General features: G+C 36.1%; 1 protein-coding gene across 1 annotated transcript in view; it reads left to right on the top strand.

Annotated features, from left to right (window-relative positions):
* ATP7A (ATPase copper transporting alpha) overlaps positions 1-22,367 on the top strand; it is a 164,029-nt gene extending 141,662 nt beyond the window's left edge. Inside the window, exons 18-23 of the mRNA XM_003800452.3 lie at positions 4,502-4,648; positions 6,198-6,340; positions 13,702-13,905; positions 14,427-14,544; positions 21,167-21,269; positions 21,672-22,367. Of these exons, the coding sequence (XP_003800500.1) occupies positions 4,502-4,648; positions 6,198-6,340; positions 13,702-13,905; positions 14,427-14,544; positions 21,167-21,269; positions 21,672-21,948 (992 nt within the window). The 3' untranslated portion in view covers positions 21,949-22,367. The remainder of the gene's footprint in view (positions 1-4,501; positions 4,649-6,197; positions 6,341-13,701; positions 13,906-14,426; positions 14,545-21,166; positions 21,270-21,671) is intronic.
* Positions 22,368-22,800: the final 433 nt, after the last annotated feature.

Genomic DNA, 22,800 nt, shown 5'->3' with positions numbered 1-22,800 from the left:
GTCTAGTCTTGTTGAATTCACTTACTGCACAGTCATGCCTCAGTTCACTGCAGTCTGGCTTCTGCCCTATCCATACTACAGAAACTATTCTTTCTAGGCCCACTGATGACCATGGACCTTAGTGCCCTCTCCTTTGATCACTTTCCAGTCCTCATCTTACATGAACTTACTAAGGCATTTGACAATGTTGACCATTTCTTCCTTCCTAAAACTCTTTCCTCCCTTGATTCCATGACCCTGCTTTCTCTAGATTCTCCTCTTACCTCTCTGGCTGTTTCTTTTAATTTTCCTTTTATTCCTCATTTCTCCTGCTCACAAATGTTGGATGTCCTTAGGGTTTTGTTTTTAGTCTTTCGCTCACTTTACATACTCTGTCTGTACAATCTCATTCGTGCTCATTTCTTACTCTTCCCCGTAGGCTCTCACTATCATTCTAAAATCTGTATTTCTAGCCAAGACCTGTATCCTGGGCTTCATGTTGATCCATCCATCTGCCCCCCAAACCTACCTAAGTGTTTCAGCACCTCCCTACCTATTTATACCTGAGTGATGTAGCTAACATTCAAATCTGATCATATCACTTTCTGACAAATACATTTTAGTATGGTGGTTTATAGCCTATTTATGAATCATGGACCTTTCACATGATGAAAGCTATGGACCTACCTCTCAGAAAATTTTTGTTTCTCAAGAGGTTCACATATATCCTGACACCCATTCATGGATTTGTGCTAGTATTCCAGCTTAAATAAAGTATTAAAATATTTCAGCTTTAATAGTTTTTATTCTCCTGTGGGACAAAGTCCAGTCTCTATGGACTTTGTTCAAGATCTGTTCCCCATCTTATTTTTTTCAGCTGCCACACATGTGCTCTATTCATATCTAACTACTCACAGTTCCTCCTTGCAGTATATCATTTGCTGATTATTAGATCATTTCATTTACTATTTTCTCTATGTAATGTCTTTGTCTGCAAATGACATCTACCTCATGAACATATGCTTATCTTTTAAGACTAAACTCACATCTCTCTTCAGTGTTGCCTTCACTGACTGACATACATTGGCAGAAGTATTTGCTCTTCTTGAATCATAACTGTACTTAGTCTCTGTTATTGTACTATTATACTAGATATAATGCATGATAACTATTTCTTTACCTGTTTCTGCTAGTCTGTGATTTCTTTATTACTTATCTGTGAACTTCTAGTATATAGCACACTTACACATTGGAATTTATTTAAACAGTTTTTATTAAGTACCTAGTGTGTGTCATGCACTGTTCAAGGCACTAAAGTATCACCAGTGAATAAGATAAACAAAGTTACTATATCCTGCAGCTTGCATTCTTTGTGGGAGAACAAAGACAGTGAACAAATTAATAAGAAAATATAGTTATATCCAATGGAGATAGTGCTATGGAAGAAAATGAAGTGGGGTCAAGAGTATAGCGAGTGCTGGGAATACTGAGTCCTATTTCATATAGAGTAATCAGGGTAGGCTTCATTGAGAGGGTTTTGTTTGAGCAAACACCTGAGAGGGTAAGGGAGAAAGCTATGGTGAATATCTGTGACAAGAATATTCCAGGCAGGGGGAGTAGTAAGTATAAAAGCACTACTACTTACTACTTTGTAGTGTGCTTGACTTATGTGAGGAACAACAAGAACAGTTTGGCAAGAACAGGGTAAATGAGTAGGCACGGGCTGAAAGATAAGTCAGAATGGTAGTAAAAGAACTTTGCTTTTTACCTTGAGATGAGAAGCCATTTGAAGGTTTTAAGCAGAGGAGGGACAAAACTTAATTTAATGTTTTAAAAGTATTATTCTGGCTGCTTTGGAAAAAGTACACTGTGGTGGTATGGGTGGGGCAAGGGCAGAACCAAGGAGATGAGTTGGTGGACTATTGGCATAATCCTGGTTGAGGATAATGGTAGCTTGGTCCAGTATAGTAGAGGTAGTAAGAAGTGGTCCAAATTCTAGATGAGTCTTGAAGGGAGAGCTGACAGATTTTCTCACAGATTGGATGTGGGAGTATGAGAGAAACAGAGGTCAAGAATCATTCCAATCAAGGTTTGTGGCCTAAGCAGTTATATAGATGGAGTGACCATTTGAGTAATATGAGGAATATCCTGTGAGGGACAATATTGGGAATAAGATTAGGAGTTCAGTTTTATACATTGTTAAGTTTGAGTATTTATTAGATGTCTAAGTGAAGATGACATATAAATGGAAATATCAAGTAAGCAGTTGGCTACATGAGTCTGGAGTTCCAGGAAACAGACTGGTTCAGAGATACAGATTTGGGAGTCATCTACTTATAGATCCATGGTGTCCAGTATAGTAGCCACTAGTTACATGTGACTATGTAAATTAAAAATAATTGACCAATTCAAATTAAATTTAAAATCCATATCTTTAATTGTGCTAGCCCCATTTGAGTGCTCATGTGTGTTAGTAGCTATTGTATTAAATATAGCAGGTATAGACCATTTCCATCATCTCACAAAGTTCTGTTGGACAGCATTAATATAGATGGTATTTAAAGCCATGAGACTGGAGAATATCACCAAGATATGAGAACAGCTAAGGAGTAAGAAAGGGTTAAGGACTAAACCCTGCAGAGCTACAAATTAAGAGGTCAGGAGGGAAATAAGGATGGATCAGCAAAGAAAGCCCAGAAGGAGTTGGGATCCAGGAGGTAACTATATATAACTCATAGCAAAGTGGTATCCTACAAGCCAAGTGAAGAAAGTATTTCTAGAATGAGGGAGTGAACAACTGTGTTAAATGCTGGTATTAGGAGAAGTAAGATGAGGACTGAGAATTAACCATTAGGTTTATTAAAGTAAAGGTCATTGGTATACTGTATGAATAATACATTGGAATAGTAGAGACAAAAGCTTTAATGGAGAATGGAAATATTTTAATTGGAGACAGCCATTAGAGACAATGCTTTTGAGAAATTTTGCTATGTGCAAAAGCAGAGAAATGTGGTAGCTAGAGAATTAGATGGGATCAAGAGAGGTTTTTTTGCGTTTTTAAAAGTTAGGACAACGTACACTAGAGATAGAAAAGTTCATTATACAGGAGGGAGAGGAGATAATTTCTGGAAAGTTGTTTTAGATTTAGGCAAAGTTGGGGAGATCTACTAGTCAAGTAGAGAGATTAACTTTAAATAGGAACAGTGGCAATTTATAAAAACAGAAGGGCAGATGGATACTTAGACCCAGGGGCTAAAGTAGTATAGTAGATATGACAATGAGAGCTTGTGGAAGTTATCTTCTGATTGCTTCTATTTTCCTTCTGAATTAGGAAGCAGATTCAGCATGTAGTATGAGAATGGGAGAGAAGAAATTGGAGATTTGACGGGAGAAGAGAAGATGTGAAATAGCTGTCTAGAAGAAATGGAGAATGAGACTGGGTGTAGTGGCTGATACCTGTAATCCTAGCACTTTGGGAGGCTAAGATGGACATATTGCTTGAGCTCAGGAGTTCTAGATCAACCTGAGCAAGAATGAGACCCCATCTCTAAAAATAGCTGGGACATTGTGGTGGGCACCTATAGCCTCAGCTATTTTGGAGGCTGAAACCAGAGAATCACTTGAGCCCAGGACCTTGAGGTTGCTGTGAGCTATGACACCATGGCACTCTACCAAGGGCAACATAGTGAGACTCTGTCTCAAAAACAAAACAAAAACAAACAGAGAATGAATGGATTAGGGAAATATAGTTGAATTGCTAGGCAGCACTAAGGGCCCAGTTAAAGCTGTTGGTCATAAGTTTAAAATGAGACAACAGCATGGTTATATGTTTGTGTTCAACCACATTCAACTACAGTAAATATTTGAATTTAATTGAAATGTTGTGGAAGGTCAAAGGGAAAACCTCACCAAGAAAGTATCATTTGAGATACTTTACTAAGAAGAATATGTTCCAGCTCCATCCATGTAAACATAAAAGAGGTAAAGTCTCCATATTTTTAAGGCTGCATAGTATTCCATTAGAGGGAGGGTAAATGGGGGGACCACACCTATGGAGCATATTGCAAGGGTACAAGTCAAATCTATCAAGAATAGAACATAAATGTCTTAAACAATAAATAAATGAGGTGAAAGCTATGTTGATTAGTTTGATATAAGCACTCCAAATTGTATAAAAAATCAACATATTATACCCCACAAATGCATAAACATATTCATGATCTATGTGTATATGACTTAATAAAAGGAAAAAAAATTTAAAAAGAAAGTATCATTTGAACTGCTCTTGAAAAATATGATGGAGTTTGCTATTTGGAGAGGAACAGGCATTTCTGGTGAAGGCAGCAGTAGAGGCCTGGAAGAGCAGAATATATTCTTATAAATTTTTAAAGTCACTATTGTAGGTTGTGTCCTACCAAAAATACAATGTAGTGACTGTGCAAGGTTTTACAGGAAGAAATTGCTTCATGGGTTAGAAAGATTAAATGAGCTCACTGAATGTTATTTCTGTACTTATTTTCAGATGCTGTTAATGCTCAGCAGTACAAAGTCCTCATTGGTAACCGAGAGTGGATGATTAGAAATGGTCTCATCATTAATAATGATGTAGATGATTCCATGACTGAACATGAGAGAAAAGGTTGGACTGCTGTATTGGTGGCAGTTGATGGTAAGATTTCCTATAAGTATACTATGATTTAAAATTATGATCTTAATTATTGTTTTGTGTATTTGAGAGATTTCTGAATTATGAGGGTTATTCAAAAGCAGTTAGAATGAAAAGTAAAAATGTTAGCAACACATGGTTGTTACTTATTAGTTTAAAATTCTCTTGCATTTGCCTGACTTTGTACTTTCTTCCTTGGCCTATGTTTCAAATAAAAGCTAATTAAGGATTTTTTTAAACCTATCAGTAAGTAAAATAACAGCAAAATAAAATAATTTTCAAAATCTCATCATTGTTACACAGTGTCAGTTTTAATTTCATATATTCTGTTTCTAGTTTTGTTGAAATAGATATATTTACACACACACATATGTATATTTACAGAATTATAGTAGTAGTATATATGATATGTGGGTATATTTTATTGTATATAAGTTTTACATCAATAAAGTTGAATATTTAAAATCTCTTGTACATATATTGTTTTATTATGTTTTATTTTAGTTAAATATATATATATATATTTTGAGACAGTCTCACTCTGTCACCCTGGATAGAGTACTGTGGCATCATAGCTAACAGCAACCTCAAACTCTTGGTCTTGAACAATCCTCTTGCCTCAGCCTCTCAAGTAGCTGGGACTATAGGCGCCCAGCACAATGCCCAGCTAGTTTTTCTATTTTTAGTAGAGATGGGGTCTTGCTCTTGCTCTTGCTCAGGCTGGTCTCAAACTCCTGAACTCAAACAACACACCCACCTTGGCTTCCCAGAGTGCTAGGATTACAGGTGTGAGCCACCATGCCTTGCCATTAATAAATATTTTTCAATGTTGCTGTATAATCTTAATACTGCATAATTTTAAAAAACTGCATAATTTATCAAACTTCTATACTATAATTAATCATTCCCTTGTTGTTGGAAATTTAGGCTATTCCTAATATTTTACTTTTGTAAGTAACACTACAATAAATATCTTTGAGGTTTTAGATGCTTTCTTATGTTAAATAACTTCTTAGGGCAAATTTCTAGTTGTGAGATTAATTATTCAACATTTATAATCTTTGCCAAGTATGAAGGCAGTGTCTTACTAAGGCCTTTTTAGGTCTGGGAAGAAGCAGAGCATAACATTTTACTTTTTTTCAATACAATAAAACAATAAAATTTGCAGTAATATTTTTCCCAATCTAAAATGCTTGTTCTCTACTTACCCCCACTTCACCTTAAAAAGAAAAAAAGTTTTAGTTTCATTTGCCTTTACTTAAAGTGTATGGGGCTGTTGGCAAATAAGCTACCAAAAGAAAAAGGGTTTTTTATTATTCTCTCTTTTTATTAGTTTATTATTACCTTAGTAGTAACCCCTGCCTCACTCTGAAATTTTCGTAACCAAATATACTTGTGGTATAAAGTCTGTGTGAGCTCAGAGATATTTTGAGTTAAGACAAGCCTTGAACAACTTTACTGAAAAAAATTCACTTCTTTCTGAATTTTAAAGTTAAATATTATTCTGCTTCCAGAATATTCTAAACTCTGTTATGTTTTGCTTCTGTATCAGATGAGCTGTGTGGCCTGATAGCCATTGCTGACACAGTGAAGCCTGAAGCAGAACTGGCTGTCCATATTCTGAAATCTATGGGCTTAGAAGTAGTTCTCATGACTGGAGACAACAGTAAAACAGCTAGATCTATTGCTTCTCAGGTACCTGTTTTCTTTAGTTATTGGGGTTGGGAATATGTGGTAACTTCAAACTCTTTATGTACATTTTACTTCTTTAGATACTAAGACATTTATATTCCTATTATTTCCTATCATTGAGTAGCCATATCTGGTTCTTTAAAGAATTAGAATACTATGCTGGAAGAACTGTGGACTTTGTATGTTACTTTTATAAGTAAAAATGTATTTGCTTACCTCGTGGGATACTTGAATGACACTATATACAAGTTTCTGTTGATGCTTCTGTTGAAATGTTGCTTATGTTTTTCATCAGTGCCACCAACCTAAGCCAAGTTCTTCTCATTCCTGAAATAGAGCAGTAGCTCCATGAAGGTCCCTCTCTAGCGCATCCTCAGTGCCACCTATGGAAACATTTTGCCAATGAATCACATTGATATGCCATTTTTCTGTTTCTGACTTTCACATTTGTCTAAAATTCTTCAGTCTTTTCTACTTTGTAATGCCTTCTCCTTCTTTAAATAACACAAATAATATATGAGTACATTCTTATATACAAAATACAGAAGGATATAAAGTAAAAAGTTTAAGTCACCCCTTTTCCCATGCTCCCTATCTTAGTCCTACTCCCCTCCCATCATAAGTCTTTCATATATTTTATATACAAATGTATAATTTTGCTATTTTTAACATCTATTAGATCATTTTGTACAGATTATTCAGTAGCTTGGTCTTTATTATTGTTGTTGGGGATTCATTGATGGTAGAAGAAACCAGGTTACACTGATTGCATTTGTTAGGTAAAGTCCCTCTTTACCTAACAATAGACAATTGTCTGGCCCACAATAGGTGTGTCACACACCAAGACCCCACCCCCTCCATACTTCCCTCTCTCTACTCTTCCTTTCCCCCACCCCTCCCTCCTTCTTTCTCTCTCTGCTCTCCCACCATGTCATTAATTGTCATTAATTGTCCTCATATAAAAATTGAATACATAGGATTCATGCCTCTCCGTTCTTGTGATGCTTTACTAAGAATAATGTTTTCCACTTCCATCCAGGTTAACACAAAGGTGGTAAAGTCTCCATTTTTTAATGGCTGGATAACATTCCATTGTGTACATATATCACAGCTTATTAATCCATTCCTGGGTTGGTGGGCATTTAGGCTGTTACCACATTTTGGCAATTGTAAATTGAACTGCAATAAACAGTCTAGTGTAAGCGTCCTTATGATAGAAGGATTTTTTTCCTTTTAGGTAGATGCCCAGTAATGGGATTACAGGATCAAATGGGAGGTCTAGCTTGAACTCTTTGAGGGTTCTCTATACTTCCTTCCAAAAAGGTTAAATTAGTTTGCAGTCCCACCAGCAGTGTAAAAGTGGGACTTTCTCTCCACATCCACGCCAGCATCTGCAATTTTGAGATTTTGTGATGTGGGCTATTCTTGCTGGGGTTAGATGTTATCTCAGGGTGGTTTTGATTTGCATTTCTCTAGTAATGAGGGATGATGAGCATTTGTCATATGTTTGTTAGCCATTCATCTGTCTTCTTTAGAGAAGGTTCAATTCATGTCTCTTGCCCATTAATATATGGGATTGTTGGCTTTTTTCATGTGGATTAATTTGAGTCCTCTATAGATCCTAGTTGTCAAGCTTTTGTCCAATTCAAAATATGCAAATATCTTTTCCCATTGTGTAGGTTGTGTATTTTGCTTTGGTTGTTGTCTCCTTAGCTGTACAGAAGCTTTTCAGTTTAATTAAGTCACATTCGTTTATTTTTGTTGTTGCATTTGCCATGGCAGTCTTCTTCATGAAGTCTTTCCCCAGGCTGATATCTTCCAGTGTTTTTCCTTTGCTTTCTTTGAAGATTTTTATTGTTTCATGCCTTAAATTTTAAGTCTTTTATCCATCTTGAATCAATTTTTGTGCGTGGAGAAAGGTGTGTAAAACATAGTTTCAGTGTTTTACATGGGGATAGCCAGTTCTCCCAGCACCATTTATTGAATAGGGAGTCTTTTCCCAGTGTATGTATGTTCTTGTTTGGTTTATCAAAGATTATGTGGTTGTAAGATGTTAGTTTCATTTCCTTGTTTTCTATTCGATTCCAAGTGTCTATGTCTTTATTTTTGTGCCATTACCATGCTGTCTTGACCACTATGGCTTTGTAGTACATCCTAAAATCTGGTATGGTGATGCACCTGGCTTTATTTTTGTTACTAAGAACTGCCTTAGCTATACGGCAGTTTTTCTGGTTCCTTACAAAATGCAGAATCCTTTATTCTAAGTGTTGAAAGTATGATGTTGGTATTTTAATGGGATAGTATTGAATCAGTAGATTGCTTTGGGAAGTATAGACATTTTAATAATCTTGATTCTTCCAAGCCATGAGCATGGTATGTTTTTCCATTTGTTAATATCCTCTGCTATTTCCTTTCTTAGGGTTTCATGATTTTCTTTTTTTTTTTTATCTTTCATTTAACTTTAATGAATAAAAACCTTACAAATCCTACATTGCTAACTCAAAGTAAATAATTCTCTATTTTAATACTGACCCAGCACATGCACATGGACTGATGTATACACATATGAGTGGATATGGTGAGTTGCTACAAATGCAGGAGAAGAAGAAAACTTAATCCAAGCAATGCAGGCTGCACACAAATATTTCTACAATGAGCCCCATTTATCTAGAGAGATGTGTTTTCTAATGCTATAGACCTCTAGAATGCAACCTCAAATAAGGAATTGAATACCAATGCATTTGAAACATTCCCTTCTTTCAAATTAAAGTCTGGATAATCTCATGTAGAAACATTTTTTTTAAATAGACTTCTATTTATTATTTTTTTTATTAAGTCACTCGTCATAGATCATAAATACATTTATGCCATTATAGGATTCAATGTGTTGATTATTTGTACAAATTGAAATGCTTACATTCTACTAAACAACATAGCCTTCACCACTTTTACTTAATTACAGGATTAAGACATTTATGCTCTACACCTGATAGATCCAACTTGTACTTGCAATATGTTCCATAGGTGCAGTCCCCCTACCAACCCTCCCTCTATCTCCCACCTCCTTTCCCTTCCCCTCTCCCTCCCCTTCCCTCCTTTATCCTTAGGCTATAGTTGTGTTCATGATTTTCTTTATAGAGGTCAGGTCCTTCACCTCTTTTGTTAGGTATATTTCTAGGTATTTCATTATCTTTGAAGCTATGGTAAAGGGAGTTGTGTTCTTAATTAGCTTGTCATCTTGGCTGTTATTAGCATACACAAAGGCTACTAACTTGTGGACATTGATTTATATCCTGAGACATTACTGTATTTTTTGATGACTGCCAGGAGTCTTGTGGTTGAGTCTTTGGGGTTCTCTAAGTCTAAGATCATATCGTCAGCAGAGAGGGAGACTTTGACCCGCTCTGCTCCCATTTGGATGCCCTTTATTTCCTTCTCTTCCTTAATTGTATTAGCTAGAACTACCAGCACTATGTTGAATAGTAATGGTGATAGAGGACAACCTTGTCTGGTTCCAGTTCTAAGTGGAAAAGCTTTCAGTTTCACTCCATTCAGTAAAATATTAGCTGTGCATTTTTTATAGATAGCTTCAATCAGTTTAAGAAGTGTGCCACCTATGCCTATACTCTTTAGTGTGCTAATTAGAAAAGGATGCTGGATTTTATTGAAGGCTTTTTCTGCATCTATTGAGAGGAACATATGGTCTTTGTTTTTGCTTCTGGTAATATGGTGAATGACATTTATTGACTTGTATATGTTAAACCAGGCTTGCATCCCTGGGGTGAAACCTACTTGATCATGATTTATGACTTTTTGATGATAAGTTGTAATCTATTGGCTAGGATTTTGTTGAGAATTTTTGCATCTATATTCATTAGTGAAATTGATCTGAAATTCTCCTTTTAAGTTTGGTCTTTTCCTGGTTTTGGTATCAGGGTGATGTTTGCTTCATAGAACGTGTTGGGGAAGATTCCTTCCTCCTCAACTTTTTGGAATAATTTCTGCAGTACAGGTATAAGCTCTTCTTCAAAAGTTTGATAGAATTCTAGTGTGAAGCCATTCAGACCAGGGCATTTCTTTTTTGTCAGAAGATTTTATTTTGTTTCTTTTATCTCAGTGCATGAAATTGGTCTGTTCAGGAGCTCTATTTCTTCCTGGCTAAGTCTAGGGAGAGGATGTGATTCCAAATATTGATCCATTTTCTTCACATCGTCAAGTTTCTGGGCATAGAGTTTCTGGTAGTATTCATAGATGATCTCTTGTATCTCTGTGGCATTAGTTGTTATTTCCCCTTTATCTTTTCTGATTGAGGTTACTAGAGATTTTACTTTTCTATTTCTAGTTAGTCTGGCCAAAGGTTTATGTATTTTATTTATTTTTTCTAAAAACCAACTCCTTGTTTTATTGATTTTCTGAATGATCCTTTTGTTTTCAATTTCATTGATCTCTGATTTAATTTTGTATATTTCTTTTGTTCTGCTGGGTTTAGGCTTAGATTGTTCTTCTTTTTCTAATTCCATAAGATGGCTTGTGGCTTCCACAATAATGCAAAAGATAAAAGTTGATGAGTTTGTTGATGTGCTCTCTTTCTGTTTTTCAAATGTAGGCATCTAAAGAGATAAATTTTCCTATAAAAACTGCTTTTGTAGTATCCCACAGGTTTTGGTAGCTTGTGTCTTCATTGTTGTTGTGCTCAAGGAAGTTAATTATTTCCTCTTTTATTTCTTCTTGCACCCAACTGTCATTCAACAAAAAGTTGTTTAATTTCCATGCCTTTCTGTGGGGTTGAACATTTTTGTTGTTGAGTTCCACCTTTAGTGCCTTGTGGTCTGAGAAGATACAAGGTAAAATTTCAGTTCTTTTGATTCTGTTGAGGTTTGTTTTATGTCCTAGGATGATCAATTTTGGAGAATTTTCCATGGGGCAATGAGAAGAATGTGTATTCTTTATCTTTGGGATGGAGTATTCTATATGAGTCTACCAAGCACAGTTTTTCTAGGGTCTCATTTAAGTCCCTTATATCTTTGGTTAATTTCTGTTTAGAAGATATGTCCAGCTCTGTAAGAGGAATGTTAAAATCCCCTGTCGTTATGGTGTTATAGGATATCATATTACTCAGACTGAGTAAGGTCTGTTTCAAGAATCTGGGAGCATTTAAGTTGGGTGCATAAATATTTAAAATTGAAATGTCTTCTTGTTGTATTTTTCCCTTGACTACTATAAAGTGACCATCTTTGACTTTTTTGACTTTAGTTGCTTTAAATCCACATGTATCAAAAATAAGCTTGCAACCCCTCTTTTCTTCTGAATTCTGTTTGCTTGAAAAATCGTCTTCCAACCCTTCACTTGGAGTTTTAATTTGTCTTTTGAAGCTAAGTGTGTATCCTGCAGACAGGAAATGAATGGCTTGTGTTTTTTAATCCAGTCAGCCAATCTATGCCTCTTCAGTGGGGAATTCAAGCCATTAACATTTATTGAGATAATTGATAAGTTGTGGTAGGGGTCTATTCATCTTATTTTGTGAGAGTCTATTGCTTAGTTTTATCTTTTGCATCATTGTGGAAGTTAGGTTCTGTCCGTTAATTTCTGAGTTTTTACTTTGCTCTTGATCCACTGTGATGGTCAGTGTCTAGAATAGGTTGAATTAGTTCCTGTAGAGCTGGTCTTCCTGTGGCAAATTTCCTCAGTGTTTGCATATCAGTAAATTATTTGATTTCTCTGTCAATTTTAAAGCTTAGCTTAACAGGATATAGAATTGTGGGCTGGAAATTGTTCTGTTTAAATAGATTAAAGGTAGATGACCATTGTCTTCTTGCTTGAAAAGTTTCATTAGAGAATTCTGCAGTCACTACTATAGGATTTGCCCCTGTAGGTCAACTGGCACTTACTCCTAGCAGCTTGAAGAATCTTTTCTTTTGTCTTGACTTTGGACAGGATCATCACAATGTGTCTTGGAGAAGCCCTGTTAGAGTCGAGGCAACCTGGGGTCCGATATCCCTCTGAAAGGAGTGTGTCAGAATTTTTGGTGATATTTGGGAAATTTTCACTTATAATATTCTTAGTATGACTTCCATTCTCCTGGGGAATTCTTCTTCCCCTTCTGGGATACCTATAACTCGTATGTTTGAACACTTCATGAAGTCCCATAATTCTGTTATTGAACATTCTGCTGTCTCTCTCTTCTACCTCTTAACTATCTGAGTAATCTCAAGACATTTGTCCTCTACCTCTGAGATTCTTTCTTCTGCATGGTCTAATCTGTTGTTGATACTTTCTATAGCATCTTTCAGTTCCCTAATTGACTGCTTTAGTTCCTTCAGCTCTGTTATATCCTTTCTATATTCATCATATCGTTTATCTCTTATTTGATTCTGCTTTTGGATTTCCTTTTGGTTATTTTCCACCTTATCAGAATTTTCCTTCATTGTTTCTATCATTTCCTTCATTGTTTTCATCATGCATATTCTAAATTCCCTTTCTGTCTTTTCTAACATTTCTTTATAGGTGGAGTCCTCTGCAGTAGCTACCTCACGGTCCCTTCAGTGGGTTGCTCTGGACTGTTTTTTCATGTTGCCAGGATTTTTCTGCTGATTCTTCTTCGTGAATGTTTTCTTTTATCTGTTTCCTTGCCCTAATTTTCTGTTCACTTCCTCTTGCTCTTTAAGTTACCATGCCTCTGGCCTAGGGTTTTGATGAGTCTGCAAGTTGGCAAGTTGGGTGGTGAAATCCTCTCAGACCTGTGCTGAGAAGGGTGATAATGAAGTCGGTATTGGTGATTCTGAAGAAACTATGAGAAAACACCCAGGTTTTGGAGCTGGATCCTGGAGTTAACAGGCCACTTCTTGTTTTCTCGATGGCCCCAGGTTTTCTGGGTGCTGTAGATAGCACAGGAACCAGGGAGAGTTTGTTCTTTTTTTAACAAAACAGTATGCCTCGTATATTTTTCCATTTCTGAACACATAAAGTTATTTCATTCTTTCTACACTGGTGTATGAAATTTCATGGTATAGATGCACCATAATTTATTTAACCGTTTCTATAATGAAAACCATTTAGGTAGTTTTGGAAATGTTGTAGTTGCAAAAAGGGTGATAACGAACATCCTTAAACATGTGTCTTTTTGTAGATATACAAGTCCATCCAAAATATAGCTAGAAGTAGAATTCACATTTTGATAGGCTGCCAAACGCCCTCCAAAAAGTACCAATTTACACACCAACCATCAGGTTATAGGAGAGTTCATTTCTCTATATCCAGATGTGGACATCTGGTGGGTGAAAACTGATGGCTGTTGACTACAGAGTTACATTTCAGGTACTCAGTATTATTTCTTGAAATGATTTTAGTTTATTTTCCTTAAATAGGTTGGCATTGCTAAAGTATTTGCTGAAGTTCTACCTTCCCACAAGGTTGCCAAGGTGAAGCAACTTCAAGAGGAGGGAAAACAGGTAGCAATGGTGGGAGATGGAATCAATGACTCCCCAGCCCTGGCAATGGCTAATGTTGGGATTGCCATTGGAACAGGCACAGATGTAGCCATTGAAGCAGCTGATGTAGTTTTGATAAGGGTAAGTCCTGTGGCCTGACCTTTAAGGAGTGTGAGAGTACCCCACATGGTCAATGATAGTGTTTTAAAGTGTATTAGGCACAATGATACGTCCTTAATTCTTATGCTTCCAGACATTAAGACCGAAAATTTGTGGTGAGAGTGTGGGAAGTCTTACTAATTACTTCTTAACTTTATTAATCCAGCTAAGCAAATGAGAATTACAGGGTTCTAAAATAAAGAATAATATTTAAGAATGTATTTAGAATAAAATGATATTCAACAAATATTTGCTCTAGTTATTTTAATGAGCTTTGATCTCTGTACTAGCATATACCCCTAAAAATATTTTCAAAAACATGAGAAAAATTTCTGAAAAATATCTTCTGAGCCCAACTCAAAGTTTTACCAATATCTGAAATTTATAGTTAATTCACATATTACCCAAAGGTAATATAAACTTCAATATATATTATATGAAATGTAAAAGTAACTAGTTAAATTAGAGTCTCTAACTAATACAACACATATTTATGTTCTCAGAATGATCTTCTGGATGTAGTAGCAAGTATTGACTTATCAAGGAAAACAGTCAAGAGGATTCGGATAAATTTTGTCTTTGCTCTAATTTATAATCTGGTTGGAATTCCCATAGCTGCTGGTATGTGACTCTTAACTAGTATTTATTTTTCTACTGAAGTCTTTATCATAATGGACATTTGTCATCTATTATTAGTTTTGAGCTTAGTTTTTGTTTGTAACCTGCAAGTGTGGTAAGAGCCAATGGTAAAATCAATCATTTTAATTTTCAGCAGTGTTCACTACAGCCTTAGAATGTGTAAGCATTCTGACAGATTTCTTTTATTTTTCTCTCCAACTTTATAAAGTAGAACGTCCATAGTTGATCACCACCCTATGTTGACCACCTCCTTATGTTGACCTAATTTTCATAGACCAGACATGTACCACATATACTCATTGAAAGACTGACCTCTATATATTTACCAATCTGTAAGTTGTATCTTGACTACTTAGACTGTGACACACAATATTAATTTAACAAGTTGAGTCCATTCTACATCTATAGGTAGAAGGTGTGGGCTTTCCCCCTTTGTTGTATTATTTTTTTCTTTAGTATAAAGTTCTTGTTTCATGTTTTATTATTATCGTGTGATGAACATCCTATTATTGATCACATGTTGTGGAAGATCTTTTCAATGTGAAGGACTGGTCTGAAATGTAGGTATGTCTTACAATTATTGAAAAAAATTACAGTTAATTGAGACACCATGGTCCAGAGGAAAGAACTCAAAGAGTTGACATGGAAGGAAAAGTTTGATCTTTTACATTTTCTAGAAAGCAGCAGTCAAAGAAAAAATAGTGGAACATTTTGGTGTTAGCAAGACCACAGTTAGCAACATCCAAAAACATATACGTGAGTATTTGAATGGATGGTAAATAAAGCAGAGACCTACAGTAGAAAAGGAGGAAAACTTCCCTTGATGAAGTCAATGAAGCCACATCAAACTAGTTCAAACAAATGAAGGCAGTTAATGCCCTAATCTCCAGGTTGATTATCCAAGAAGTTGCTAAAACATTCTCATAGGAATTTGCGGTGACAGATTTCCAGTCATCAAGTGGTTGGCTTGAGAAAATTAAACTGTGATATGAAATCTCCCAGAAAGTCTTCTCTGGTTAATTCAATGAGGTTCCAGTAGAATTTGCAGAGGAGTTCATCAAAAAGTTTCAAGACTTTGCCAGAGGCTTCAAAGATGATGACAATTTTAATGCTGATGAGTTTGGACTCTTTTTCAAGATGATGCCTGGCAGGAGCCTCATCATGAAAAGTAACAAATGTAAGAGCAGAAATATTTCCAAAGAACATCTCATGGTTCTTCTTTGTGCTAGCTCAACTGGAGATAAACTAAAGCCCTTGGTGATTGGTTAGTTCAAAAAGCAATGCACCTTAAAGAACCTGAAGCCTGAAGACCTCCCCATCACTTGCAGATCAAACAAATGCATATGGATGACTGGTACCCTATTTGAGAAGAGGATTAGGTATATTGACTGAGAAATGAAGAAGAAATGGTCTGTTCTACTGACAATAGACAACTGTCCTGGCCACAAGTCAATCATCTCACAAATGTGACACTGAATCTGCCTCCAAACACAACCTCAGAAATCCAACCTCTTGATCAAGGCATCATCAAAACATTTAAAATGTACTACCAAACCCTTTCCTGTAGGGGAGTGATTACTGAAACACCTGTCATCCAACTGTAGAAGCAACTTCATCTACTACATCAGTTAACACTCTGGATGCTGTCCTCTGGATCAGTTCTGCTTTGGAATAAAGCTCATCCAGAAATGATACAGAAATGTTTCAAGAAAGTTGGATGTGTCCTGCTCCAGGAGCATGGTGTTTTGGCCTCATCAGACAATTCATCTTCTGTGGCAGAATTCTAAGGAGTCAATTTTGAAGGCTTCTTTGTAATGGATGATTAAGTGGCAACCTGTAATGAACTGAGCAAAAAGAAATTTCCCATATAATATTGACCAAAGTGAAGACTAGCATAAAAGTGCATGAAGCAGCTATGAAGCAGGAGAAGTGAGTGAGGATGGGATAGAACTATCAGAGACTCCAAAAGAAGAGGATGTTAGGCATCTGATAATGCAGTGAAATTATTTGCTGTGAAAAAATGCTCAAGTATGCTGAGTGGTATAGCCAGTGTTCAGAGTGCTTTTTCCACTTACCTGCATAATAAGAATAAAGAACAGAACAAGGTTGGCTCTTTTTTCAGAAAAAAATTATTAAACCATGAGAAAACAATAAATGTATTGATTTTTACCATGTTTTGATTACATATGATTTCATGTGATATTCATATGAAAAGCTGTATAAGAAAGTAAAGTACATGTACCTATCAATACAGTAGGCCTAGTTCCTTATGTTTGCCACCTCCGTCTGTTGACCAGTTTGTTACATTTCCTTGGTTCGCCAACTTAGAGAAGTTCTACTCTATTTCCTTCCAGTCTTTTTTACTCTAAATTAATTTTTGTCTTGTTAAATATTTGTTATTTTAATGTACAGAGAATTTTCTGCTCTTAATATTTTATGATGTTGGCTTGGTGCCTGTGGCTCAAGTGGCTAAGGCGCCAGCCACATACACCTAAGGTGGTGGGCTTGAATCCAGCCCAGACCCGCCAAACAACAATGATGGCTGCAACCAAAAAATAGCCAGGTGTTGTGGTGGGCACCTGTGGTCCCAGCTACTTGGGAGGCTGAGGCAGGAGACTCACTTGAGCCCTGGAGTTGGAGGTTGCTGTGAGCTGTGAAGCCACAGCACTCTACCCAGGGGGATAGCTTGAGGCTCTGCCTCCAAAAAAAAATATTCTATGATGTTCAATGGGTATTTTTTTTAGTTGAGGGATCACATGACAGAGAGAATGAATGAATGTGACCAAGTAAAAACAATTTAGAATTGTTTAATAAGCATATGAGAGTCTCCTAAACTTAGGTACTTAGTAGGAGTATTGATATAAGAGAAATAGTTGTTATTTCTTGTTCTCTCTTGTTTTAGAAAAACAAAAAACATCAAATGACATGAGAACACTTATTACAAGGTTGTTGATCAACAAGGACACATGAAAGAGGACAAAGAGCAAAAGAACTATCTAAGTTTAGTAAGCTTAATTCATGGAACAAGTGATTTCTAAAGAAATATGCATGATCATTGTAGAAAAAGTAGGAAAGTAAGACAGACACATAAAAGTTAAAAGTATAATAATTCTGTATCATCCCATCATATAAGTGAATATTAAGATGTCTGTTCAAACCAAATGTGGGTGAGTTTGTAGAAGAACTCCTATATACTATTGGTGGAATTTGTTAACTGTACAGCCACTTTGGAGAATAACTGAGGACTATCCCCCCTGGAGTTGAAGATGTGCCCATGTTATGACCCAGAAATTTCAGCCCTAAGTATATAATATAGAGAAATTTTCGGCTCAGCACCCATAGCACAGTGGTTACAGCACCAGCCACATACACTGAGGGTAGCAGGTTCAAACTCAGCCCAGGCCAGCTAAACAACAATAACAACTGCAACAAAAAATAGCTTGGCATTGTGGTGGGCATCTGTAGTCCCAGCTACCTGGGAGGCTGAGGCAAGAGAATTGCTTAAGACTGAGAGTTTGAGGTTGCTATGAGTTGTGACGCCACAGCACTCTACTAAGGGTGACATAGTGAGACTCTGTCTCAAAAAAAAAAAAAGCCAAAAGAACATCAACTATACAAAATATCCCTAAAAAGAAGAGCCTGGGACCAGATGGCTTCATGTCAGAATTCTACCAAACCTTTAAAGAGGAACTACTACCTATACTACTTAACCTTTTCCAAAAGATAGAAAAAGACGGAATACTACCCAACATATTCTATGAAACAAACATCACTTTGATCCCCAAACCAGGAAAAGACCCAAAAAAGAAAGAAAATTACAGACTAATATAACTGATGAATATTGATGCGAAAATATTCAACAAGATCCTAACAAACAGAATCCAGCAACACATCAAACAAATTATTCACCACTACCAAGTGGGTTTTATCTCAGGATCTCAAGGCTGGTTCAACATATGTAAATCTATAAGCGTAATTCATTACATAAATAAATTAAAAAGCAAAGACCATATGATTCTCTCAATTGATGCAGAAAAAACTTTTGATAACATCCAGCATCCTTTCATGATCAGAACACTTAAGAAAATTGGCATAGAAGGGACATTTCTCAAATTGATAGAGGCCATCTACAGCAAACCCACAGCCAATATTGTACTGAATGGAGTTAAATGGAAATCATTTCCACTCAGATCAGGAACCAGGCAAGGTTGCTCATTGTCTCCATTGCTCTTTAACATTGTAATGAAAGTTTTAGCCATTGAAATTAGGGAAGAAAAGGCAATCAAAGGTATCCATATAGGATCAGAAGGGATTAAACTTTCACTCTTTGCAGATGACATGATTGTATACCTGGAAAATACTAGGGATTCGACTACAAAACTCTTAGAAGTGATCAAGGAATATAGCAGCGTCTCAGGTTACAAAATCAACACTCATAAATCGGTAGGCTTTATATATACCAACCACAATCAAGCTGAAAAAATAGTCAAGAACTCTATTCCATTTACAGTAGTGCCAAAGAAGATGAAATATCTGGGAGTTTACCTAACAAAGGATGTGAAAGATCTCTTTAAAGAGAACTATGAAACTCTAAGAAAAGAAATAGCTGAAAATGTTAACAAATGGAAAAACATACCATGCTCATAGCTGGGAAGAATCAACATTGTTAAGATGTCCATACTATCCAAAGCAATATATAATTTTAATATAATCCCTATTAAAGTTCCATTGTCATACTTTAAAGATCTTGAAAAAATAATACTTCGTTTTATATGGAATCAGGAAAAAACTCAAATAGCCAAGACATTACTCACAAATAAAAACAAAGCAGGAGGAATCATGCTACCAGGCATCAGACTATACTATAACTCCATAGTGATCAAAATAACATAGTATTGGCACAAAAATAGAGAGGTAGCTGTATGGAACAGAATAGAGAGCCAAGAGATGAACCCTGCTACTTACCGTTATATGATCTTTGACAAGCCAATTAAAAACATTGAGTGGGGAAAAGACTCCTTATTTAACAAGTGGTGCTGGATGAACTGGCTGGCGACCTGCAGAAGACTGAAACTGGATCCACACCTTTCACCACTAACTAAGATTGACTCTCACTGGATTAAAGATTTAAACATAAGACATGAAACTATAAAAATACTAGAAGAAAGTGTAGGGAAAACACTTGAAGAAATTGGCCTGGGTGAAAATTTTATGAAGAGGACCCCCCCCCCAGGCAATTGAAGCAATATCAAAAATACACTACTGGGACCTCACCAAATTAAAAAGCTTCTGCACAGCCAAAAGCACAGTAAGTAAAACAAGTAGACAGCCTTCAGAATGGGAGAAGATATTTGCTGGTTATGTCTCTGACAAAGGTTTAATAACCAGAATCCACAGAGAACTCAAACATATTAGCAAGAAGAGAACAAGTCATCCCCTCTCAGAGTGGGCAAGGGACTTGAAGAGAAATTTCTCTGGAGAAGGCAGGCACATGGCCTACAAACATATGAAAAAATGCTCACCATCCTTAATCATCAGAGAAATGCAAATCAAAACTACTTTGAGATATTATCTAACACCAGTAAGATTAGCCCATATCCCCAAATCCCAAAATCACAGATGCTGGCATGGGTGTGGAGAAAAGGGAACACTTCTACACTGCTGGTGGGATTGCAAACTAATAAGTTCCTTTTGGAAAGACATCTGGAGAACACTTAAAGAACTAAAAATAGACCTGCCATTTGATCCTATAATTCCTCTATTAGTTATATATCCAAAAGACCAAAATTCACACTACAATAAAGATATCTATATCAGAATGTTCATTGCAGCCAATTTCATAATTGCTGCGTCATGGAAGAAGTCCAAGAGCCCATTGATCCATGAATGGATCAATAAATTGTGGTATATGTACACCAGGGAATACTATGCAGCCATAAAGAAAGATGGAGACTTTATCTCCTTCATGTTTACATGGATGGAGCTGGAAAATATTCTTCTTAGCAAAGTATCCCAAGAATGGAAGAAAAAGTATCCAATGTACTCAGCTCTACTATGAAACTAATTTATAGCTTTCATAGGAAAGCTATAACCCAATTTTAGCCCAGGAACATTGGGAGAAGGGAGAGGGAGGGGAGGGGAGGGGAGGGGGTAGGGTGATTGGCGGGATCACACCTATGGTTCATCCTATAAGGGTACATGTGAATCTTTCTAAATGTAGAATATAAATGTCTTAACGCAATAAAAAATAAATAAAGTCTTTGAGGATGGAAAAAATTTTTAAAAAAGAAGAAAGAAAAGAAAATTTCAAACACAGGTGTAGAGAGACATGTACAAAAATGTTCATAGCAACACTCTGATAATGAAATATCAGTAACATAAATCTCCACCCAACCAAGAAGATAAGCTAAATACATACACACACATATACACATATAATATACAGGGTGGACATAAAGTTCATGTGCAATTGTAAAGTAGAATTCTACTTTAAATTGCACATGAACTTTGTGTGTGTGTGTGTGAGAGAGAGAGAGAGAGAGAGAGAGAGAAACGCATTGGTAATCTGTCTAGTACTGTCTAAGTAATCCAACTTGTTTCCTAGGAGTTTTTATGCCCATTGGTTTGGTTTTGCAGCCCTGGATGGGATCTGCAGCAATGGCTGCTTCATCTGTTTCTGTAGTACTTTCTTCCCTCTTCCTTAAACTGTAAGTATAGTAGCTTGCTCATATTTGTATTTCATATTCCTTTCATCATAGACAGTAAGTCTTGGTAGGTTTTAGTATTTTATTTATCAATGGTAAGCCTAAATCATTCTTAATAATAATTATTATTATTAGATAATAATAACAATTAGCTGTGTAATTGTTACTTCATGAAGTTTATGCATAGCAATCACAAGTACTGAGTGGGGGTAAAACCTAGTATGCTATTCTGAAAACTAGGATTTCTTACCATGTGATCCCACACATTTCATTTCCAACTACTTACTTAGCAGTGACCACCTTTGTACATTTAATACTGGGCAAATCTTCTTTCATTTTAACATGTAACAAACATCTAGTTCACATTTGTTTTTTTCAAACTAGTATACTTTTATATATGTTCAGTTATAGGAAACCAACTTATGAGACTTATAAACTGCCTGCCCGGAGCCATATAGGACAGAAGAGTCCTTCAGAAATCAGCGTTCATGTTGGAATAGATGACACGTCAAGAAATTCTCCTAAACTGGGTGTGCTGGATCGGATTGTTAATTACAGCAGAGCCTCAATAAACTCACTACTATCTGATAAACGTTCCCTAAACAGTGTTGTCACCAGTGAACCTGACAAGCACTCACTTCTGGTAGGAGACTTCAGGGAAGATGATGACACTGCCTTATAAAAGGCCACAGAGAATGCTACTACTTTACTTTGACATGCATTAACACAGGATTCATGATGTCACATTTGCTTTTCAAAATATTGTGAAAAGATTTTATTTTGGTCTCGTGCTCTTATACTATATATTAGGGATTCTATTTGAGTTCCATTTGTCTGGTGGAAAAATATATTTTTTAGGGTATTGAACTTAGCTTTATTTAAACTGAATTTCTAGTATTTTTTGTTTTCAGTTGCAACAAATAAGGTAGACCCCCCAAAAAGCCCAAGAAGATAATTAAAAAATTTGAAGATTTGAGAGCATGACCTTGAAGATATTTTTGAGCCTGCTTCCCTCCCCCATTGGGTCAATGACTTTCAAATCACTATGTATACAGAATCTAGTTTTAGAAGGTAAACAGTTAATACCATTTAAAAATAGATGTGCCTTATTTATTGTAGGCTTCCCCCACCCCACTTACTCTACCTGTATCCTTGTCTTTGCATTACTTTCTTAGATGTTTCAGTATGTTTTCTTCTGTTATTTTCTTTTGAGTGAGCTAAGTTTAGTTGGTATTTCATTGATAAAAATAACTGATAACTTTTTCCATATCTTGCTCCATTTTAAATTTTGTAGCTCAAAAGACCTTAAGACCCTGTAGTGTGCCCTGCCTCCCATGTTTCCATCATTGTAAAAAATTATAAAATTATTCCTCAACTTCCCCAGCTCTGTGCTAGCTTTCAGTTCACTCCTGATGAGTTCAGCTCTAAGTTGTTCGTAGTGTGGTTTATTGGTCTCCATCCAGAAACTTATCTTTTAATGTTTCAGATAACCTCTTAAAATGACTTTAAAATAATGATATCACACAAATCTTCT

The sequence above is a fragment of the Otolemur garnettii genome, unplaced genomic scaffold, assembly GCF_000181295.1.
Source record: "Otolemur garnettii isolate 467f Iridium unplaced genomic scaffold, OtoGar3 scaffold00175, whole genome shotgun sequence".
Taxonomy (NCBI): Eukaryota; Metazoa; Chordata; class Mammalia; order Primates; family Galagidae; genus Otolemur; species Otolemur garnettii.
This window is presented reverse-complemented; position numbering and strand designations above follow the sequence as displayed.